At 43.3% G+C, this 24155-nt stretch overlaps 1 protein-coding gene across 2 annotated transcripts in view; it reads right to left on the bottom strand.

Annotated features, from left to right (window-relative positions):
• Window positions 1-20546, bottom strand: part of si:dkey-246i14.3 (ephrin A4) — a 35897-nt gene extending 15351 nt beyond the window's left edge. For both annotated transcript variants that reach the window (XM_059338334.1, XM_059338333.1), the window contains exon 1: window positions 20044-20546. In XM_059338334.1, coding sequence (XP_059194317.1) covers window positions 20044-20156 — 113 coding nt within the window. In that variant the 5' untranslated portion in view covers window positions 20157-20546. The remainder of the gene's footprint in view (window positions 1-20043) is intronic.
• Window positions 20547-24155: the final 3609 nt, after the last annotated feature.

The raw sequence follows: 24155 nt of genomic DNA, 5'->3' as shown, positions 1-24155 counted from the left end.
ACTGGGTCTTACTCTAATTTGTTTTTTCTTTAATACCGGTTCCTGAATAATACTTTTCCCCCAAAATTTTATAAAATTCATCAGCTCAATCAGCTCTTTGTCACACGAGATGTAGTCAATCCTCTCAAAATACACACACACACACACACACACACACACACGTAAGCCTCGTTTCTGCATTTCTGCGCGTCTCTATTACGTGTAACATTTGACAGCCAATCACCAGATCGTGGTACAAGCATGCTGAATGCTTATTGGCTCACTGATGCTGATGCGATCTACTCCTTAGTTATTGACAATTGCTGTTGAAAGACAAGGCTTTTTAAAATTTTATTATCGGACCTAATAGTATCTGAGTTTGGTATCCAGTGATAGACATGACATGATGAATCTACAGATGGTGTCAATGATAGATGAAGCAGTGAGAGGAGAAACGACAAGAGACTATCAGAGAGAAAGCGGCCGTATGACACAACTCAAAAACCTTAAAATAAAAATCCACGCTGCCTGTTAACTTTGAGCTTGATTTTAGACGCAGTGGTGCATTTCTGATTGAGATAATGGAACACAAAGTGTGTGTGTGTGTGTGTGTGTGTGTGTGTGTGTGTGTGTGTGTGTGTGTGTGTCGTGTGGATACAGGTGAGACCCTGGAGGCAGGTCTCACCAAAAGCTGCTTCCTGCTCAATAGCCAGCACGCAGAATTGGCGATCTATCAAGGCGACAGGACGCTATCGATCTGGATCCCTCGCTCAGCACACACACACACACACTCTCCTGATCAATACCCCCTCTGTGAATGTGTGTGTGTGGCCACGTCCCCGATAGCTCTATTACCTGCGTGTGCTAATTACAGCCGAACAAAAGGAACTTGATTGTCTGGTAGAGGGAACACAAAAGCACATAAGCTTGTAAGTGTAAGACACACACACACGTACACGCACACGCACACACACACACACACACACACACACAGCAGCCTGTTTACTCTTTGTACTACCTGTGGTGCTTCTCATAGACGGAGAAATGTTTACTTAGGCACACCAGCTGTGAAAGTGTGTGTGTGTGCGTGTGTATGTGCGCGCGCGCGTACGTGTGCAATGTGTATGTAATAATAGACGTGTGCTGTGTCAACATGCTGCACCCCCTGCTATACATGTCATTCACCTCAACTTCTTCTACACTGCTCAGGTCCTGTTTCCTCCTCACCAACCCCCTCCTTCCTTGATCTGCATTCCTCCTCACCTCGATCTCCTCCCTCTTCTTTCCCCACCTTGGATGACATGCACTTCTCCCACAACTATTGCTTCAGAGGCTGCATCTCCCCCTGCTCTCCCTCCTATTTCTGACTCCTCTCTATCCTACATTACCCCCCCCCCCCCCCCTTCCTCCCACAAGCCTCCAACTTCGGCCTGCGCCATATGCACGCCAGCAATTACAGAGCCGGTGTGCTCTACTGATGTCAAACTGTCAGCCCTCTTTCTATCCTCCCTACCTTCCTCCCCTGTTCCCTCTCTCTTGCCCTGGTAGGCTTGGGTACGCCCTAATTACACTCAGCATCCTCCCCTTCCTGCCAGCCACCATGCAGCAGAGTGGAGCGGTGACAGCGCAGGGGCATCATGGGAGCACCGAAGGGCTGTGGGTGTAAAAGAACAGAGCGCCGCAGCAGCCAATCAGCAGGAGAGTCCTCTAGAAACGGAGGAGAGGATTGGTTCGGCCCAGAGCTGGAGCAGAGGGGAGATGCCACACACACACACACACACACACACACACACACACACACTCCTGTGCATTTTAGCACATGTGGGAGATGCACACACACATGTTCACACATGGAAGGCATACACACGCGCACATCGACATGAAAGTACTTCAGGAGAATAAAACATGCTCCATCCCTCACGCCAGAGGGTGATCGGTGACACCCTTCTGAGGACTGGTGCAAGCTCTTGGTTGATAAAGAAAACTCTCACCGAGGAGCCGAATCAAAAGCAACACGCTGAGATCTTCAGTGGAGAACTTGAAAAGGCTAACATTTAATCCTTTTTTATAATTGCAGGAAATCACATTCAAAATTCAAAAATTGAACATAACCAATGTCCTCCTCATGTGTGTCCATGTTAATGTGTGGAAGCATACACACTTGTGTGTATGAGTGTGTGTGTGCGTGTGTGTGTGTGCGTGTGTGTGCAGTTATAATGAAATGCAGGGGCTTGACTGTGGCAGAGACCTTTGATCCTTTAATATGAGAGAATAATTAAAGGAGCAACAATCCCACAACACGGCTTCAGGAATACAGAGCAGATACTTGATCACGCACTGCAGCTGCGTACTGTGCATACTGAATTCACTCGGGCACTCAATGCATGTATTGCACACAAACATGGGGGCTACAAATATTCTGCTACAATGAAAATGCTTACACTGAACTATGCATCCCCTAAGATGTATTCTGTAGTTTATAATGAACACTTTCAAGCTCGTGATGGGACGAATACAGGCTCACAGTAAAAGTCTGTTGGTTCCTGTTAGTGCCGGCGGGAGGCCGAGAGGCTTGGTGGAGCCTCAGTTTTTCTGTGGTCAATCACAGCGGGGTTATCGCTAACTCTGGTCACTACGCTGACTGGGCACAGCACGATGTGGTCACTGTGCCTTGGCTGGGCATAGCATGACACAGCTTAACAGCCTTTATAGTGCCTGTTGTAGTAACACTTCTGGTTAAATGAGAAAATCTTTGCTGCTCTCTAGAAGGATGATTCTGTGTGGTTTTGGTGAACCAGATGGGTGGGGTTTACCAAGTGATGACAGATGAGTAGATCTCAGATGAGTCATTAATCTCAATGAATGAAACAACGTCAACTTTGACATACTGAATGTCTTAGTATTCTGCTTTGTCACAGATGTGTTTGGTTAATCCAACTAGTCATCTTAATGTCACACTAGAATTTTGATGTCAAATCTTTAAATGGAATTGCTGCTCGAGTTGAGTCGGTTTCTGATTTTGATGGTCCGATCTGGTGAAATAGCAGTAAAATTCCGTACACTGTTCCACTCAGTGGACATTCAAAGTCCTATGCAAAGCGTGGAGTTCAACTTACATTCAATTTGCATTGCTGACTAACTGCAAACTGTCTCACCAGGGTTAACCTTTAACCCATTGACGCCTGAAACGCCTGTAAAACCTCTGGGCGAATTTAAAATAAGCCCCTAAAACCTGAAGTTTTTCTGGAAATTCAACAGAAGTGTGAACGCTTCTACTAAATAATAGATTTTTCAGCCTCTGTAGCAGATAGAAATGAAATTCAAAAAGTATTTGAGAGCATATACAAATACTACAAAACGACGTATCCGCTTTCCAGGCTTCAATGGGTTAAGGGGAAGGAAACCAGAGACATATTAGCTATTGCTATTACTAACAGATATCTGGAACAAGACTTTCTGTGCGCTTGTTATTGTGTACAGTCCCGTAAGCAACTTGTTTCAGGTCCACACAACATTACGGCTATTGTCTTTAAACATATATCGGCAAATGAAAGCAGCTAAATTAATGGAACTAAATTATCATCAGATGATAGCTGATGGGTTCGACTGTTCTCATGCATTCAACCATAGCCCACTCAAACTTAATCGGTCAATACTAATCAGACTACAAAGGCAAAGCAGAACGTTTCCGAAACTAAAATCGTGTCCTGATACCAGCAGATTCTGCATTCATATGCAGATATCTCTTTATAGAGATTACTTGCCAATCAGCCCCGCTCACTCAACCTTTCAGCCTCACCTTTTTGTGGAGACATACTAATATTTTCTGCTGTGCCACTTTCTGGTGACATTCAGGAACTTAACTACAAAGAATTATGTGCAAACATTTCTCAACCCAGGTCTGACTACAGAGAGGGACTGAAGAAAAAGAACATATCCTAACACCGATACATTTTGATGCAGGTGAATAAGACCAGACTTTGGAAGCCTTTCATGGGAAAAACAGTGCTGTACTGTGGGGAATAATTGACGGAAAGTATGAGAGAAGTTTGTGGAAAAAAGAGCCCAAAGACAGCGCAGGAGAAATGAGGGAACAAGGCAGAACTAAAGAGAGAACATTCTTTGTTCAGGTCTCCAAAGCTTCAGTGACCTCCTGCTCCACAGGCTACCCTATCTTCAGAGGAATCATACACCTGTAGTGTTTCGCCCATGAGTCAGAGGATGAGGAAAAGAGAGCTGCACCATTTCCAAGAATTTGCTTGGCTCAAACCTTTTTGTTCCCCATTTCCTCTCTCCTGCCTGAATCTCTTTGCGGATGTAAAACAGAGTAGAATCAGGACAACCGCCCCCCTCCTCCCCTGTACGATCTGCACCCCCCTCTGCTCCCACACAAAGCCATGCTGTGTCCAGAGCCTAAACACCAATGTTGTGTCTAACCTGGTACTTACTCCCCTCAACGCGCACAAACAAGGACTTCACCCCCTACCTCTGACCATCTGGGGCCCCCCCACCTCCCCGCCTGCCCAGCTGGCCAAAAAAAAATCCCTTTACCCCCCCACCCCCCCTCCAAGCCTCAACACCCTGCAGGCCCCGCCTTTTTATACTGTCAGTGTCATCAAACTGCAGCCAAAAACACTGATCAACCACACCTCACGGAGAGGAAAGAGGGACTTAAGGGGAACAAGCTGTTGCTCTTATCTACTATTTCCTGTTTGGTATGCCTACACTAGTGTGTGTGTGTGTGTGTGTGTGTGTGTGTGTGTGTGTGTGTGTGTGTGTTTCCTTCAAGGTCAGCAGGAAGTATATCTCCCCACTGCACCAGATATTTTGTTTTCTTTGCTATGACTCCTAATCTCTGAATGTGGACGGTATGTGAACTTCCCTGCTCCTTTTTCCCCTTTATCGTCTTCATCCACATCAGTATGTGGTTTCTGAGCACACACACACACACATTGTATTAATATGCATTAAAATCTTGGTGGCTTATGACCTCTGCTTATCAATTTCCTTGGGGAAGCCCTGTGCCATCAGACAAACCTAATGCCCTAAAGGTTGAAGGATAACGGCACACACACAGTGCAAAGCATGCTATATCGATATGAATTTTGTGCATAAGCTCTAGCAACTATGGCCGTGTATATCCTCGATGAAGTGATTGGTTGCACCTTTTTTGCCCTGCAGGCTCCATTAAATGACCAGGAGGCACCGGGCATTCAAACTGTGTGGATCAGCAGGCCCACAACCACACACACACCTGCTGCTTCAGGCCCTGAGGGATTCTCAGCCTCAGGTTAAAGACAGACCCTATTTTCTGCCTGTTATGGCATAGGTCCTCCTCTGTGTGTGTATGTGTGTCCATTCTGTGGGACTCAGCAGCACAACAGGATGTATAGCTACGGCCGTCAGAGCTGAGGAAAATTGCATGATTCAGGCCCACAGGACCCATCAGTATGGAAACCAATCCATCGGAACCATTTTGATACGGCTGCAGGTCTGCAGAAACCATCATCCCCCTTTGTGGCAGAGCTCTGTCATGCATAGGCATCGCTCTCCATGTGTGGTCTAGTCTGATCCCAAAATAAGCTTTCCAGCCACTTTTCTGGGAGGTATGAAATTACTGTCCACAATAGAAATGGACAAGAGTGCAGTCTTGTTTTTTTCTTTTCGCCATTCGACCAAAAAACACTGCAAATGTTGCCTTACAATGCCCACCAGCACGGTGGCAGCTGTAAGTGTTCTGACTTGACTCTCTCACCTGCTCTGTGTGGAGGTGGCCACACTTGTAAGAAGAGTGTGAGGGGGGAAGAGAAAGGGCACGAGAAGAAGAGTTTCAGCTCTCACGCAGAGAAGAGTGACGGGGAAAGTGTGCGGCAAAAGAAATGCGCATGGGCGAGAGCGAAGTGCACGTACGGCGAGGGGTGTGCGAGAGGGTAAATAAGGTCAGACGTGCCGTTGCCAGGACAACAACCAATCCGGAGCTGGGATTGGTGCCAAGCCAAAGCCCCACCCATCCATCGTTCGCTCCATCCGTCTTTTTTCCTGCACTCCTCTGTCGGACAGCCTAAACCTCAGAGTAATGAGTGCTCTCCATGTTTCTGCAGTCTAAATGGAGCTGCAGTGTAAATACAGGGCTGATCTGTACAGGTGCCAGGCTCTGATACATAAACCTGAATATAGTTCAGACACCGACAGGACGGACGGAGGGGAGAGGAAGACAGTAACGGAGATGATGGGTGGACACAAAGGCCCATGTTTCAAACTACTTATGAAATCTATCAAAGTGTATTGCTACAAAGTGGCAGCTGGGCTGATCTACTGTGTCAACATCATTTGTCTCATGTTTATGTACCAACTCTGCTGTTTGGGCCCTTCAGCTTTGTACACAGTGTCAGAGCAGATAAGTGCATCTAAATAAAGGCTGTTGACTAATTAATGTTAACTTTGACGTAAATGACACTTACACAAAGGTCGTCCATGTTGGGCTAGTGCCAGTTGGCCAGGTGGTGTGTGGCTGAGGGGGAAACATCTTTTTCTAATGATTCTAAAAAATATATGTTAAGATTTTAATATGAAAAATCTTGTTTGTTTGTCAACTGGATGTACACTCAATCACATACTGTATCTATTGTTTTAAAGCTGAGACAATTGTCTTCTGTCAACGGGAAAAAACTCTAGTTACAGCTTCTGAAATGTGATTTGCAGCTTTTCTCTGTTTTATATCATTTTACAGTAGTGTGGAAAAGTCTTAGGCAGGTGAGAAAGTTAACCGAGAAGAATTGATGCTGGTATGAAGGCAAAGGGTGATCACACCAAATATTGATTTGATTTAGATTTTTCTACTGTTCAATTACTTTTTGTTAAAAAGATTGTTAAAAAAAACTATTAACATTTCTATTTTTTTTAAAGCATTCTTATTTTATAGCATTTTTCACACCTGCCTAAAACTGTACTGTTAATTAAATCAATTTAGGATTTAAAGGGACAGTTCACCCCCAAATCAAAAATGTTCACTCTTATCTGACATTTTATCCACCAAACTATTGATTTAGCCTTCATTTTGATTACTACACATCTGAAGAGATACCTGGCAAAGAACTAAAAACCTCTTCTGCGGTAGGTCGTACGACAGTAGGTGTCTCCATGACAGTGACACACACACACACGCACACGCACACACACACGCACACACACACACACACACACACAGCTGGTTATCATTAACTGCAACTCTAAGTTGGTTAGTTTTAACTTGTCATCTCTGCTCTTCTTTCCAGTGCAGCTCATCTGTCTTTGTCTACTTCTGTATGTTGTTCAGAATACTGAGTTTTTGTTTCCCATTAAAATCATAAAAAGTGTTGTTTTCTTTATAATGTTACAAGATGATTTGACCACTTTGCAGCTGTCAGTTGCTTTACAATCTCCTAATGAAGTGCGGATTGCCAGACTTCCTTTATACACAACAAATGCTGCTAATTGGCATTCAACCAAATACGAACCATCTCTGTAGTGTTTGTAATTATGGTACATCAGTAAAGTGCCGTTTCCATGAGACGCCACATAAACAGCTTTTATTTAATATGAACACTACAAGTTTGTCTGATTTCTTTAAAAAGTTACTCTATGTTTTTATGCCTTCCTCACAGAGTCCCTCTGGTCTTAGCAGTATACGCTCTGCACCCTCATCTATTATATTAACTCTACTTAACTACACTTATCTGTGTCTCAGGTCTTTCAGCAAGACCCACCTGTGTAAGTGGGTTAAGGAGGACAACACCCCTTAAAACACACACATACACACATTTACTCAGTGAAAATACAGTGAAAAGGGCGCTCGCAAAGCAAATACACCCAGCCAATAAATCAGAGTTGGCTTTGAGAATCCATCATTTACTAAGTGGGTCACACTTCTGATGCCGTAGACACTCTCTTTACCATTCTCGCACTCTGTTTTTGTCTCTCTCCATGATGTGAAGGTCAATGCTAGATAGGCAACCTGGTCTATTCATCCCAGGTGTGCATCCCCCCGCTCACTTTCCCTCTGTGTCGGATTATTTGCTGGTTGTTAGTGGAGGGATGGAGCCGTCCTTCACACACTCACACTCACACACACACACACACACACACACACAGTTAAGACATGTCAAGGAAACCTGGCCTAATACAGCCAACAGGCCTGAATTATTTAAACAGAGGGAAGGAGAGTGAAGGAGAAGATGGAGAGAAAGAGATTGGAGAGGCATAAGAGTTACAGAGTAAATAGAGTAAGATGGTCCCTCTGACTTCTGGTGAACTTATTTAAAAACTTCTATACTTGGTTTCACTCCCATCTGCTTTCTCTCACCCCGTCTCCAGCAGGTCTCATTTCCCTCCCGTCAGCGTGCCTACACCTTCTCGTCGTCTCTTCCCTCCATTGCTTCTTCCACCACCATTTCACCCACTTCGCCCTCCCCTCCCCGTCTTTCTCTCTGTTTATCTAAGCACTTTCACGGTCACTGCTTTGGAATCCCAGGAGTCTAAACTGGCCCCCCTCTCCCTGCCTCACAGCCGATCCATGCTTCTCTCTCCCTCTCCATCTTTCTCCGTCACAACCGTTAAGATTCATATCGCTGCGTGCATCGGGGGTATGGACGGTCCCCCTTATTCCCCCTCAAGGCAGCCAGCTTTGTCCTGCTCTAGTCACGCACAGCCACCCACCCGCCCACCCGCCCTCACACACATATTCGCAGCAGAGGTAGGACACTTACACTGATGTCTCATACCAATCAGCTCAGAAAACTAGAAGACTAGAGAGTAGAAATAAAATTATTGAGACATCTTAACAACATCCACCCAATTGGCTTCAAGGCTGCTAAATGTGTTATTTATAAACTGAATACAGCATATTCAGCTCCAGCACATTAGCTTATCCATTGCTTTGCAGTGTGTGAAATTAAATTCATGCTTCCAACATTTGAGCTGATATAACTGGATGCCATTCTCTGCCTCAAGGCAGGATGCCCCTGAATTTCTTAGAAAGGCCAGTTGAGTTCCACAACACTGATGAAGGGTTCAGACACAATAAGAGGGAAGGAGGAGGGGGGGGGCACAGGGGAAGGAAGTGGCGAGGGTCAAGAGGAGAGGTGCAGACGGCAGCCTGACATAGTGCGAACAACAGCCTGACGCTGGACCAGGATTAACTGATTAATTTGGGATTAAAGATGACTGGTCGCTACTTTAAGTAGTGAACCACAATGACCCGAAATTACAAGATTGACACGCATGAGTTACAGTAGGAGAGTCGAGTGTGGGACAGGGACGCAGGATACGCTGTGTGTTCAACCGATTCTGATAAAAGATAACTACTTGCTTATACTAGCGGATACAGAAACGATAACTGATAATTTCACATTTTTGTATTGAAAAAAATTCAATTTGAGATAATTCTATTCACGTACATTGACATAACTTGTCAAATCAGACATGGCAGTATATTATATACACTATGGTAATTTGCAAATGACTTCATGTCATCCGCCGATAATTCATCAGCTATAATTTCACTATCTGATTAATATATAACAATTTTAAACTTCTATTATTTGCCGATAGTTTATGGGACTGATGTTTGTGTAGAGCAAGAGCGATGGCTGATATTATTGACAAACATTGGACCATTATAGACATCACATATCTATTTGTATTGATGTGTATGTGGTCATATATGCATCGTTCTGAAGATTTTTTTTCCGTAAGGCATTATATAATAATATTTTATCTGACATTTTCCCACATAAAATTTAAAGAAAACATTTGCGTGGTCTCCGCCCTGCCACCACCGCTGCTCGCATACTAGGTTGACTGATGAAAGAGTAGTGCAAGTATGCCATGGAGCCATAGCGTTCCGTTTGAAGAACCAAACTTTGCACGGATACAAGTCAATACAGTGAAGGTGAGACATTTTAGGGGACATAAGAATAAGAAATAAGAAACACATTTCTGAGCACTGGGGGACTTTAAGAAAGTTATTTATATAAGAAAGTACTTTTCTACCTTTGCTTAGTCATATCGGTGCAAAATTGGTGCACAATCCAATTCTAAAAGGTTTCATTCCTGCTCAAAAATTCATCAATCGCCTATCTGTGAGTTTTTCCCCTCTAAAGTCAGTATCAGTCTCAGAAACCCCATATTGGTCGGGCCCTAATAGTGCATCCCTGGTGTCGGCGGGTGTTCTTTTTCTTCATAGTAACACAAAGTCCACTGTAAATATGTTGCAAAGTAAGCAAATACCACAAAGAAACAACACTTTTTTGCGTATTCAGTATCTACCTTGCATGAAGAACAACAGCGTTCCAAACTATTTCCTGCTCTGAAAGGAAATCCATCAGGGAACCTCCTTAAATGTAGAAAATGTAGTGAGTAAGGGATTTTTTGACTTTCATGACTAGGCATTTGTCAGTGGGTGTATTTTGGGAGAGCACACAGATTAATTCCACAATCATAAACACGCAGCGTCCGCTCCAGTGTTTTGAGAAGCGTGCTGCGTACAAGAACTCCATTTCCAGCTGAATAGGAGAGCAATGAGATTCATGAGTTCTCCTGCTACAAGGCCACCGCTATGGAGATTTGGGACAAGGCTATTTCCCCTCTTCCATTCAGCACAACATTACCGCCACCACTCGGGATGCTCTCAGACTGTGAATTACAGCCATCTGATCATTTCTGATGAATATAACAAAACATACTTTTGGACAGTGACAGAGAGCAATTCATCAAAAAATGACAGTTTACATAAAAATATGTAAAAAATAAACTTAAACACAATTTAATCAACTTAGCCTCAAGGAAAGGTGCATTTAGTGTTTGTACAGAACGTCCCTACTCTGCATACTAACGTGTCAGCAGCCTGTCAGTGTTGTAGATGGCACCTTCGCTTCCACAAAAGCAATAGCATATGCACCATACTGCACTCATCTAGCCGCACAACTGCAGGTTGATCAAAGAACTAATTCTGGAGGAGAAAAAAAAAAGTCCTTTCACATTCCTTCTACTCATAAATAAAAGATTTGATTGGAACAAAATGTTGGGGGAAAAAAGAGAAGGAAGGGCAAGAAAAAGAACAAGGAAGCAGAGGGAAAAAATAGCAGTGAGAGTACCAGGAGACAGGGATCAAGCTGCGCATTACTGCACACCCGGAGATCATGTGGTACTGGTTATTGCAACAAAAATAACATACCCAAATATGCTGGCACACACACACACACACACATACACACCTACACACACACACACCATATCTCATCATCTTACTGTAAGCCTCAAACAATGTGAGCACAGGCCTGTTTGAATAATACCACATTCCTTTCATTTTTTGTACTTTTTTCCCACTCAGGTAAAGAGGGTAATTTTATAACATGCATATCATACACAATGTGCTTAGTCAACACCGACACACACACACACACACACACACACACTCACACACAAACCAGAGAGCAGTGTCAGTTCTAAATGGGGTGTGATTCCTACTCGGGCTCTCCCCAGAGTCCGAGCAGCCGTGTGTGAGTGTGTATGCAGGCTGGGTGATGGTACTCTTAGTGGTGTGTGTGAGTGTGTCTCTGTGCCACACCTGTATACGAGCCTGCGTCACAGAGTGTGTGTGTGTGTGTGTGTGTGTGTAGTTTGGAGGGAGGGGAGGAGATGGGGGTTTCTCCTCACGCCTGCTTGTGACAGTGATAGTAATTCCTGCTGACATCCTTTCTTCCTTCTCTCCCTCTCTCTCTCTCTCCCTCTCTCTCTCACCTCATCCCTCCTTCCCTTGGGGCCTTCCCGAGCTGTTTTGGGAGTTGAAATCTGTTGACTCTTTCCCTACCATCCTCTCCTTAACGCATTCTCCATCCCTCGCTCCCTCCACTGCAGGTCTAATGTTTTTACAATCTCTGGGGGCTGGCAGAAAAAGGAAGCAGAGAGGGAGTATATTCATATGTGGAGTGTGTATGTGTGTGTGTGTGTGTGTGTGTGGTATGTGTATGCCAGCCCAAAAAGAAACAGAGAAGAGGAATGCGTGTGTGTTTCACATCACTGGGGGCTGGAAAGTAGGCTGTGCTGCCTGAATTCAAGGAGGAAATGGCAAAATAATATTAGTTTTTGTTCCACCGTGGAAAAATCTCCCAAAAAAATCAAACAGCGGATTCAAAATATCTTCCCATTGTCATGGAAATCACAAAGCACAGGATGAAAGGTGCTTTTTAGGAACTGGGAATATAAAAAAGAACTGACAAAAGTGTTACTTGAAGCTCTTTTTATGAGAAGGTAATTCGGATAAGCAGAATAATTTCTAAAAAGGTGCCATACACAAAAGTTATACACCTCCTAAACACACACACATACGTGTTCACACCCCTTCAGGTATTTTTATCTAAGTGTCTCTTTGTTGTGTTGAGATAAAGTGTAGTGGAGCTGTGATTTCTAGCAGGTTTATTAGTTCATAAAGTTTGTTCTGGTGTGAAAGCGCCGCTCCTATCTCTGGATGCACATCTCAGTCAAGACACACTGTACTGCAGCATGCACCTGCCAACTAAGAAAGTGGATTTCTAGATGACATAATTCATAAATACTAATCAATAAGTAAAGACTGACAAGCTGGCGAGTCAAGGAAAGCAAATTACGGAAGCAAAACATGAGATGTCTTGCAGTGAAATTTCTGATTTTTACCATTTGATGATTTTTCTATACCTGTAACAGAATTTACGATTTCATTTGAAGGCAAAATGCTTTTTATTCTCCATTATGCCTTTTCATGACAGAATGATAACTCACGTTATTATTATAGAGGTCCATAATGAACACTTGCAATATTTCTTCAACACCAAATCTTGAAAAAAACACTTAAAACCACTTCAGGTTCTTCAACATACTGCATCATTTTTTGGTCAACAAGTATGCATATTAAACAAGGGCTGCAGCTAAGGTTATTGATTAATCTGCTGATTATTTTCTCATTTTGCCTATAAAATGTCAGAAAATAGTGAAAAATGTCCGTCTCAGTTTCTCAAAGTCCGAGGAGATGCCTTTAAATGTCATTTTGTCACTTCAAAACCCAAAGATATTCAATTTATACGATATTAAACAGGGGCAAGCAGGACATCTCTACATTTGAGAGGCTGAAAACAGCATTTTCTTCAATATATTAACAAAATAGTTTATTATTTGTTGATTGACAATCAATTAGTTGACTAACCGCTGCAGCTCCATATTAAACAACCTACAACTGTATATCTCTCACATGGGCAGTGCTGTGTGGAGAAATCTGTGGCTTTTAAGATGCAAATGAGATTTTGAAAGACTTGATCCTATATGTCATGGCTTAAAAATGTAAAAAAAAAAAAAAAGTAATGTTCCAAAGTAAAAAAAGTATCATCTCATACTGGGGAAACTGGTAAAAACATTCTTCATAAGTTTGTATAAATAACAAGTTCAACTTTGCATACAAAGTGTTTCTTCATAGGATTAATCAGGTTTGTTGAGTAAAACAGAAATTCACATCCAAAAACTTTTTTGCTTTCTGAGATAAAGGAAAACTGCAGCAGCTATTGCCCCAGTAAACATAATCTATGGCAGCAGACAGGCAGTAAAAGGAGCTTTTGCTGCAACTGTCCTTAAGCACCTTTGAAGATTTGAGGTGTGATGGCAAACATGTCTCAGTGTCCTCCTGGCAGCGAGGACCTTGTATGGTACAATAATCCAGGTTCCTGCTACAGCCTTTTGCTCTGCCTGGGTCAATACTAATTCAATTTCTGTCTCAGGGAATTCCCAGGTTGCCTCTTGGCAGGATTTCTGAGCTGAGTGGAAGAGCATTGTGTGAGGTTATATGTACTTGAGAGTGTGTGTCGGCCTGTCTGTGCACGCACGTGTGTGTGCGTGTGTGTGAAATTCCAAACAACCGGCAGATTGTGTTATTTTGCCCGAGCTTAAGTCGACAGTGTTTCCCACATTTTGAGTTTCCATATTCTCACGCCACAATTTAATTGCTGTTTTGTATGTCAAAGGAATACACAGTTGGCCCGACACCTACAACAAAGCCAGCTCATTGTGTGCCGTGAATGAATGAATGAATGCTCTCTGCTCGCTGCTCACCCACAGCCCTTAACCACCATAACCACCCTCTTCACACACATACGGCACAACAGCAGCCATTTTGTGCCAAAGCCAGGCTGCTCTGTGCCAACCGAGCGGCGGCCGACACTGAACCTCATTTCATTCTGCAGCTGTTCCACGCCACTTGGAAACATTGGTACAATACAACTTATTACAGCTTAATGCAACCTAATATTGATGTATGTGTGTACAGAGAGAAACAGGGCGGCGTGGGGAGAGAAATTGGGAAAGAGACGGGTCCATATGCAGTCTGGCGATAATGCGAGGAGCCGGCGATAATATCTGGGTGTTAAATTGGTATCGATTGACTAAATATCCTGACCAGGAGGAGAGAGCAGCCGTCCTTTCATGCTCGTACACCATGTCTGCTCAGACGGCTCTGAGCTGCACTGTGACTATCTGATCCATTTTAATACAGACATCCTCACTGCTAGGCCTCCGTCTAAACCTCATTTTCAGCACAGTGTGCTTGCATCTTTCTCTGTCTGTGTATCTCTGCTTACAATTCAGTTGCAAAGATTATTTTGCAACTTTTATGTTGCCTTCGCTCTTGGGTATCATATAACACTAAACAGTAAAACGGAGGATTACTGATTTCACACAGATATACACACGGGTTATCGTCACCTATATCTGTAAAGAATCACTTGAAATTCTTCACAAAATGAGGCTGTGTGACACTTTAAAGGCTGCACTATATCTGCATGCCCAACCTTTTAAAAAACATGCATCCAAAGGCAATAACACGCCTTTTCCCTCAAACACTTTAGTCACACCTAAAATCAGCTAACGAGTGGAAACAAAACAATGACCTATTTAGACCGGAGGCCAGCACAGCGGTTGGTAAATGTTCCCACAGCCGCACACCGCTGGCCGGAATTGAGAGTTTTTCCACTCAAAGCAAGTAGTGAAAGTGGCTTGGAGTGGCAGAGAAATCTCTCAAAACTTGTGAAAAACCATGAATCATGGCCACAAACGAATTCTGCGTGTTTTAATAGGGCCGGGCATCCTGGTGCATTTCTGGGTTTTGTTTTTCTCCCAGAACTTAAAGTTATCACACTCCATCTCTTCTCAAGGAAACAAAGAGTCCCCTTTTACGCCAACCAGCAGGTCAGTTCCAAAAAGCACACACACACACACACACACACTCAAGCACACACACTTCTCACAGAGCTATTGTTCCACTGGGATGAACTTCAACCGACAACAATGGCAGCGAATGTCAATTCACAGGCATACAAATCACTAAAATCACTGCTTCGCATTGTTTTCCCGACAGAGATGAAGAAGCTCAAGTGTACACAAAGTTAACTCGGCCCACAGTTTACCTCCAGATAATACACTCAATAGCACAAACAAACAGACAAAGCACATTTACAGAGACAGATAAGGGACACAATCAGGGACACATCTCTGGATCTACACAGACCACGGCACAGCAGAGTGAGACAATAGGCACTGACACAGAAAGACAGAAAAGGAGGGAGACATTGATACAGTTAGATGACAGATGAGGAGAGAGAGAGAAAGAGAGAGAGAGAGAGATTGCTTTGTTAGCAGGACAGGGAATAAAGTGGTAATTACCTCACTGTGGGTTTGTTGATTATAGTTCAGCCAGGTTCTCCATGTTAATCATTTACCAGGGGAAGACAGAGATTAGTACAGAGACAGACACAGTGAGGAGAGATAGCAGGCAGTAAGAGAAATACATTCATTTGCATGCACACACACACACACTCACACACTCACACAACAGGAAGACAGACAGCAGTGGGTGAAGAAATAAAAAAAATAAATAAATCAGTCTGGAGGTGCAATCATCTGACAAGACACAATTACAAACACTGTCTGCTTTCACTTTACTGTACACTGCATGTGTGTCTGCTCGCACACACATCAGGTATATGTGTGTATGTGTGTGTGTGTGAAAGTATGGTATGCAGAATGTGATTTGCTTTGGTATTTAAACGAGATCATTCATGAGTGCACACAAAAGGGAAATGATGCATAAACAGAGCGGAGATTACACATAAGACTTATGAGGGCTGCTTTCAATAAAGATACAGAAAAACCAATACAAATATTCATCTCCTCACGCACCATTTAAACATGCTTCACTGGCTGGAGCTCGCCCTGAGCTTTTGTCAGAAGAGGAGAGAGAGAGAGAGACAGACAGGAAGAGAGAAGAAAGAGAGTGAGTTCAGAGGGGTCTGCTGTTGTTTTAAATGCTTTATGGTCTATGTCCCAATTTGCAAGTGAATTTAGGGTGAGCGAGAGGGACTACAGGTAAGAGAAATTGGTTCGAATATTCCTGTTGTGCTGTATCTTTCTACATAGAAACACTTATCTCCAATAGACACCCAGCTCCGCAGGAGGGAGAAGACAAGAGAGCCTGGAAACAAGAGTTTAAGCGGTGATCCAGGGGAACTGTTGCAACAAGTTTGCCTCCTGCCATGTGGGATAAGAGGGGAAAGCAACAGAGGAGGTGTGAGCCAAGACCAAGGGTAAGTCAGAGGACAGGGGAATGGAGTTTGTGATTTAAGGCTCAGGTTTGGGTGACATTTATTCTTGTTAAAGATGTATGAGCAGCCAATATATGGGTGGCAAAAAGCCTCTTTCACGAAAAAAAAAAAGGGAATTCAATCCTTAAAGTTTTGGCGCTCTGAGTAAACTTCCTGACAGATCCTGAGTGAATTTATGAGGATGAATGCAGCACAAGAAGCAGACACTGTTGTATCAGCAAATAGGCTGGTCAACTTATTTGGCCCAACAGGTTTTAAAGCACACCATGGTACAGAGGAGGGGGCTGAATACACCAATAAACCAGTCTGAGCTTGCTCCTCAGGGGAGATCTAAGGTATACTGTCAGCACACACTCAAGCTTAGAGCACTGCGGTTATAATATTTTACTAACCTTTAACTGCTCCAGGAAGTAAAAAATAATTTCTCCTCTAATAAGGAACTATCGCTCTGAGAGAAACACACGTTATAAAACCAAGAACGGTCGTAAACGCTGTTCATAAAATCATAAAAGGGCAATCGAATCACTTGAGCCTCACAATGAAAGAGGCCAGGGTGTCTTGATTCCACGATGTTCAACGCTGACCCTGCAGTCAGTCTTTCACTTCCATTTCAGAGCTCCATTTTTCAATCTGGAGGGTGCTAAATGTGTGCCAGTTAAAGTGCTTCACAGAGCCGTTGTTACAGCCATATTAGCCAGCAAAGAACAGAGCAACAAGGCCCTTCAGTCTCCACTTCACTGCCCCTGCTTCATTAAAACCATAAATCTAGATGTCGAAAGAAAGGTGATGGCCAGAGAATGTCTCCTGTCATCCGTATTAAAGAGGGGCCTGTTTGCTCGCCAGCTACAGTTACTTTTTATATACGAGCTGAGAATTTTTTTTTATTTCTGAAACGGCAGCTAGCTTCTTTTGAGCTGTGTTTCCAGTGTCAGAGATGGCATGAACAATGGATTTGCTACATCACCAACCTCTACATTGATAGTTGAACCAGTGGAAACTAGCACCAACCACATTCTGATAATATGTTTCAATATTATCATGATATGACACTCCATTAACATGACTTCGACATATTAGCTTGTAGTGTTAGTGTCAGCAAACAACTCCGTATTTACAGAGCTAGCAGACATGAAGCAAAATTAGCCTTTCAAGTAGTGTCTCTGGCAAACAGGTAAATGTAAATCAAAACTTCTCACTTTTTGCTCTGTTTTGTTCTCCACCAACTGTTTAGCTGCTAAATTCTCCATTAGCTGCTAACTGTTGCTCCTTGTTGACCAGGTAGCTAGCTTACAGTAGCTTTATCAAAGCTATTTCACAATTAGCCACAGAAATAGCAGTGAAACTGAATGAAAATAGTGAAGTTGCTGGCTGTAAAACCAAAACAATGAGCTGAGAGATGCTAAAATGTTCAGAGAAAATGTTCCACTAGTCGCTAACTCTATTTTGTGTTGACCAAGTAGCTTACATTAGCTTTATCAGAGCTATTTTGCTATTAAAAGTGATGTTAAGATGCTAGCTGAAAGATGCTAAAACTCTCCTGAGTGGAACTGCAGAGTCGGATAATAACTTTTTGTGTGCTCATGTGTGTATTGTCATCTATTCATATTGTATAAATCCTGATTGGAGCAGCTTTACGAAATGAGGCAAAGCTAGGAGGTTAGTTAGGAATAATGGCAGAACTTTAAATTACAACAACATTGTGAAACAAATAAACAAGAACCCTGTTTGCCATCAGCATGAGTAGAGTCCTGGACTCCGCAGTGCAGCATCATGCCAGCTAAAGCATCGATGTCCTGTCCCTGTGCGCCCTTTCCCTCGCCAGGCTACATTTATAGGCCTCAGGACAACCTGGCTGGCTGGCAGCTAATAGAAAATATGGTATGGGAAAATGACTGAAGCTCAACTAATCACACCGCCAATATCCATCAGCGGGCAGGAGGGAGTCGTGAGAGATAAAGGGGGTGAAGGAGGAGGAGCGGGGGTGAGTGCAGACAAAAAAATGAAAAGGAGAGCGGGATGTAACAAGGGAGGTAATGAAGAGTGAGGAGAGGAGAGGAGAGGAGAGGAGAGGAGAGGAGAGGAGAGGAGAGGAGAGGAGAGAAACAGAGTCCTAGTGTTAAACCCAGGGGATTTTGGACCGGGTGCAACATCACGGCTCCGCTGATAGCTTTGTGATTGGGTGGTGTTGCTGATGAGAGTGATTCTCTGCCACAGTGGGTTACCCTCTGCCGTGATGCTGATGGCATTGTGATTGTGTGGTGTTGCAGCCAACTGTGTGGCCCTGCCACAGACTGTGACCATTCATCCCTGAATCCCTGGGGAACAAGAAGGTGCTTCCTAATCCTCACAGTGTTCCTCCCCAACACATTTCTGTTGGATCCCAATTACAGGACTGGGTTTTACCCGCCTGGACACACTGGATACAACCTCAGCTGACTCCAGTACGAGATGAATCCTGCTGCAGACCTGACAAAGGAGCCCTCAGGGAAATGACCCATCCCAGGAGTCATATCTCTGTACATTTGTGCATCCACAAATGTAAAATTCAAGACAAAACAGCGGTCTCTGTGGCCAACGGCTATTAGCTAAAAAGGTTACTCATTTGAAAGGCTGTTTGGGGAATCAGGGCCCCACGGAGAGCGAGAGTCTCTAAATAAGCAGGTGAGAGCGTGTTATTTTGGGCAGTAGCCCTACTGGCCCTGCAGGTCTCCCACCTCAACCCTTCAATTAGCCAGACTGGAACACCTGGATCAGCAGGTGAGCCTCGCTCTGCCTAGCTAATGGCCCCAATCAACTCTTTACCCGAGCTCACAAACACACACACCTTCCCATTATCCAACGACATGCACAGCAGCACTTTAGACTTTAATATACACCTGTGTCCCCAGAATGCTATCTGGGACACTATTTAGAACAAACACTTATGAAGAAGCCCTTACTTCTGGCTTTCTATAAGTAGAATAATAACTATTTCCAAGAGGCAGTGGGCAGGTGAAAGCCAGGGTTAGAGTGAAGTCACTGTGATAAAGATAGAAGGTGAGATCAGGTCATTCTGGGCTCCTTATTTAACTTAAATAGCTGTCTGGTAGCTGATGTGTTATTGCAGGTTTTTAGTTGGCCGTACCTTCTCTGCACCCTTCTTCAATTAAGCACACAAGGACGAGATGTGCTGCATAGCAGAGATTCTTTAAAACCAACAAAGGTCTGACTCATTTAGTAGGAATTATTGTGGTCGTTGAGCAATATGGCAGCGCAAGTTCAGACCAGCTACGTTTACTCAGTGCAAAGTAGGTTAAAATGAATCAACTCTTGCTCCTCACATTAAACCTTCACTTTGCCCGCAGAGGAAAACAACACTGTTGTCATTTAATCTTGGGAAAGAGCACCATTAAGCGCACTGTTTTCTCACCTTGTGTTTGTAGAATTCCAATACACGACGTGTCTTTTGGCCACAGCAGCTGAGATTAAGTTAAAGAAGAAAATCGTGGCTTTCCAAACAGGCAGAGCTCCCAGTGTCCCCATCCTGACAGCCGCGGGGCCGCAGAGAGGCTCTGCACCGGCGGGGAGTGGCGGGACAATCAGGTGAGGAGACCCCGACACACAGAGAGGGCTCAGTGGACAGCTTTCCCCCAGCGGCTTCACCAAACTTCAAACTTCTACGTCATGTGCTGGAGTAGTAGTTTCGCATCATGCATGAAGGTAAACTGATTCAAGTCTTTCCAAAAAAGAAAAAAAAAAAAAAACAGGTAAAATCACAGGCTGCAGAGTGGGAGGTGTGAACTTCCACGGGGAAAAGTTCTTGAGAGTTTCTCCGTGGTCCTCATAATGAACTCTTGATATATATCGTGAAAAAGTGATAAAAGAACCTGAGTTTAAAGGTCAGGGTCTAGAGTACAGTCGTGGGTCAGGATATCATTTGGAAATGCCAGCTGGTTTGGCAGCAACAGGCTGCGGAGCGCTGGAAGGGCGGATCCGCTGAGCTGAGGGCGGTGCCGGGGGAAACTTTAGACCAATCAGCGGACAAGGGTGTGGTGATGTATGATACTGTAGTGCAAGGTCAAATCCTTGAGAGGTGCGCCGACTGGTGTGGGGAGACAGTCTGTCACTGTTCCAGTTTTTCAGGATAGCCAGGGACCCTCTGTCCTCTTTTCTCCCCCCCCTGGTATGTCTCATCTGGAGCTGAACAGTCAAACTTATTTAAACCTATGTCATGCAAAAAAGCTCCAGCACACAACCTGGAGTCCTTGAGCAGCTCCTCTGCAGGGTGTTTGCCCATGTGAGGTGCCTTTGAACAGCTTCTCTTCCTAAATTTCCTTCAGCTTTTGCTTAAAGTTACTGTATTTGTCCAGTGTTGACACAGTTTTGTGGAGATATTTCTGCCTATGTGAGACTACTTAATAGCTGAGACGGTCCTGCCTCAAAAAACGACCCCATGTGTCATTTGTGTAGCAGCATTAAAAGCCCCATATGTACGGTTGTAGTTAGCAGCGCCCTCGAGTGGCCGTGGCAATTATGGAGGATGCCGAGGCGCAAGTGATGTTACAGATCGTAAAAGTAACGGTGGAAGTGAGGATACAGAGTATAAAGAACGACAAAGTCCACTAAGTTTAGGCTGTCTGATGGCTCCACTGCTCACATTACACAACTTGATGTCTTGTGATTAGTAGTCTTGAAGTTGTGATTTTCACACTAAATGAGTGACAGACATATGCTACTTCCAGTGGTTAAGTCCATAATTTAACTTTTCTAATTATCTTTTTTATATTTACTTTGTTCTATAACCTTAGAAGTAGTTTTGTTGCCTAAACCCAAAAAACTACAACAGATTCATTACATTAGTATGTTTAAATCTGTGGCTGTTACGTTTGTTGATCTCCAGCTGCCACCAGTAGAGCCAGTCATATTTGCTCATGTGACTTGTATTTGATGGTAGAATTGATTAGCATATGTGATCATATGTCTTGTGATAGCTACGACTCCAAGTAGGGCAACATTACATTGTAAAATGGTGTGTTCAGTTACCCAACATGTAAGAAAATCAAACAGCGGGAGAGTCACACCACCCCTCTGACTGTCTCCTGCAGGATCCATAGTTCAGCTACACTTGCCTGGATGAGGTGTGTGTGTGTGTGTGTGTGTGTGTGTGTGTGTGTTTTAATTCACTGGTTGTTGTCAGCCGCCCCAGGGGAGGGTGTAGTGACAGTAATCACTACGCCTCCATGGGCGAAAGCCACTGGTGGTCCTCTCTAATTATCTGATTCTCTTAAGTGTGTGTGTGTGTGTGTGTGTGGGATTACTATTGTTCCAGCACTATCACTCATGCAGACAAAGTTACATTGATAGCTTTGTGTTATTAGCTTCTGGAACTGCACGTTTGGCTATTTCCTTTCTGCAGGATCCCCCCCTCTTTCTTTTGCATTCTCTATCTTTTATCCTGTGTGTGTGTGTGTGTGTGTGTGTGGTTCATAGTGTAAGTGTGTGTGGCACTAGGACTCATTAGCTCACTTCCTGGAGGTCCTGATCATTAATTTCCCATGATGCCTCAGTGCTCCTGTGTGGCTAATTTGTCCCTAGTGAGCTAGCGCTCCCTCAGCAAACGTGGAGCGGACCACAGAGGAGTAACTCACTCTGCAGGGATCTCTCCCTCTCCCTGCTTCTGATTGATCTAAAGGACCAGACAGAGCCTAACAAATTTTGTAAGAGTGCCAGAGGTTAATAATACTTTGTGCAAATTCATTTCATTCTGCCTCTTTTTCTCTGAAAAACTTTCTAACTTTCAATTTGGAATTGTCTTCGGAACATAACAGTTTAAGTATTCAGCGGCCCTGCAGCTATTTCTTCTGTCTCAGACTATAAATTGACCAGTTTCCCCACTTGACTCAGATTAGATTGGAGAGAAAAGTGGCCTCATTTACCTCATGGGAGCACCAATTGAAATCTACAGTTATGATGCACCAAATTAAGAGCCGTGTTGATTACAAAGCTGATGGATTTTGCACGTACTAATGACCGCTTTAACTAAACAAGCAGAGCAAGAAATCTAACTTTACGGCTCCTCTTCACCCTCAAACCATCTCTGTCTCTTCCTCCTCTCCTCTTTAATGTTTGTTTCAACTCCGGTATGTCTGCTATTCATCATTATCAGGGACCTTTCCAAAATCTTTTCCCTCTTTTTTCTTCAATATCTATCCATCATCCGTCCTAATCTTCACTCTCATTGATCTTCTCATTACTGGTCAAATATGTTTTTTCCCCACAGCTCCTGGCACAGTTTATTTCTGCAAACATTTTCTGTTATCCCACAGAGTGTGTCCTTTACTTCTTTATTCATGTAGTATCCCTTAGACCTCAATAAGCATGTATCTATTGCATTAGTTATCTATCGAACAAGTAAAGTTGTTGTTGTTTAAGTGCGATACACTTAGTCAGGACTGTTGGTGTTGTTTAATCAGATTTGATTGACGTTGCCTGGCAACATAAGCTCTACAACGTCATCACATTTTGATTAAAATATTCCTAAACACTGATTGGTGCACACAAGTAGGTGACTTTCCACTTTAGACTGGAGACAAAAACACAAACATAAAATGTTAATCGTGAAATAGGCACAACTATTTTTTTGGCAGTTAATTGGGTGGGTTTTTTTTCTATAACTATATGAACAAGGTACAAATGTTGAAAACCACAAAAACAGAAAAAATGTAAATTGATTTTTTTTTTAAATGTAAAAAGAGAGAAAAATAACATCTCAAACAAAATACTGTAACACACAGCCACATAAACAAAGCCTTACCTTTTACAGCATCGGACTGAATAGGATAAAACATAATGGGACATATTTTTAGATTAAACACATGGCCACAAGCCAAGCGAACATATCTATATTTATATCTCACCCCTGCATACAGACCATAATAAGTTACCCTGAGTTCCCCATATTAGCCAGCATTTTACCCACATTACTGCACTCAACAAACTTACCAAAATCTTTAATTTATTCACATTCCCACAGACAATAAAAACAAAATCCCTTAAGAATGATTGCGATTGTAGCACATATGTGGGAAAGTTGTGTTTTTCATGTAAGACTGCATGCCTCAAGCAGCTGATTGAGAAAATAGGTTTTCAGGGCCTTTAAAACGAACTGGGATCAAGCTAAAGATGATTCATGAGTATGCCAACTTGAAGTCCAAGTCCGTATTGATTTTCTCCAGTTTTTTGCAACAAGCTGAAAGCTAGACATTGCTGTCATTGCTCCAATTGTGAACTAGTCTATAGTGTCATTTTCAATCGGTTATGTGCATATTTTCAGGGCAGTTTGTGTCATGGAATCTGGGAAAAGAGGCTTAAGAAGATACAGAAAATGACAAAGTACAGAAACGTGTCTTAAGGTGTTTGGCTCCCACAATCCTCCAGAATGTCTTGAATGATTGAGAGCAACAGTCTCCCCCAAACATGATCCCTCCATGGTGTGTTGATGAGAGCAGAGCTCGGCAGTTAATCAAGTCTTATGTTCAATTA

This window comes from Centropristis striata, chromosome 8 (assembly GCF_030273125.1).
Source record: "Centropristis striata isolate RG_2023a ecotype Rhode Island chromosome 8, C.striata_1.0, whole genome shotgun sequence".
Classification (NCBI taxonomy): Eukaryota; Metazoa; Chordata; class Actinopteri; order Perciformes; family Serranidae; genus Centropristis; species Centropristis striata.
Note: the sequence above shows the minus strand (reverse complement) of the source record. Positions and strands in the feature narration are given on the sequence as shown.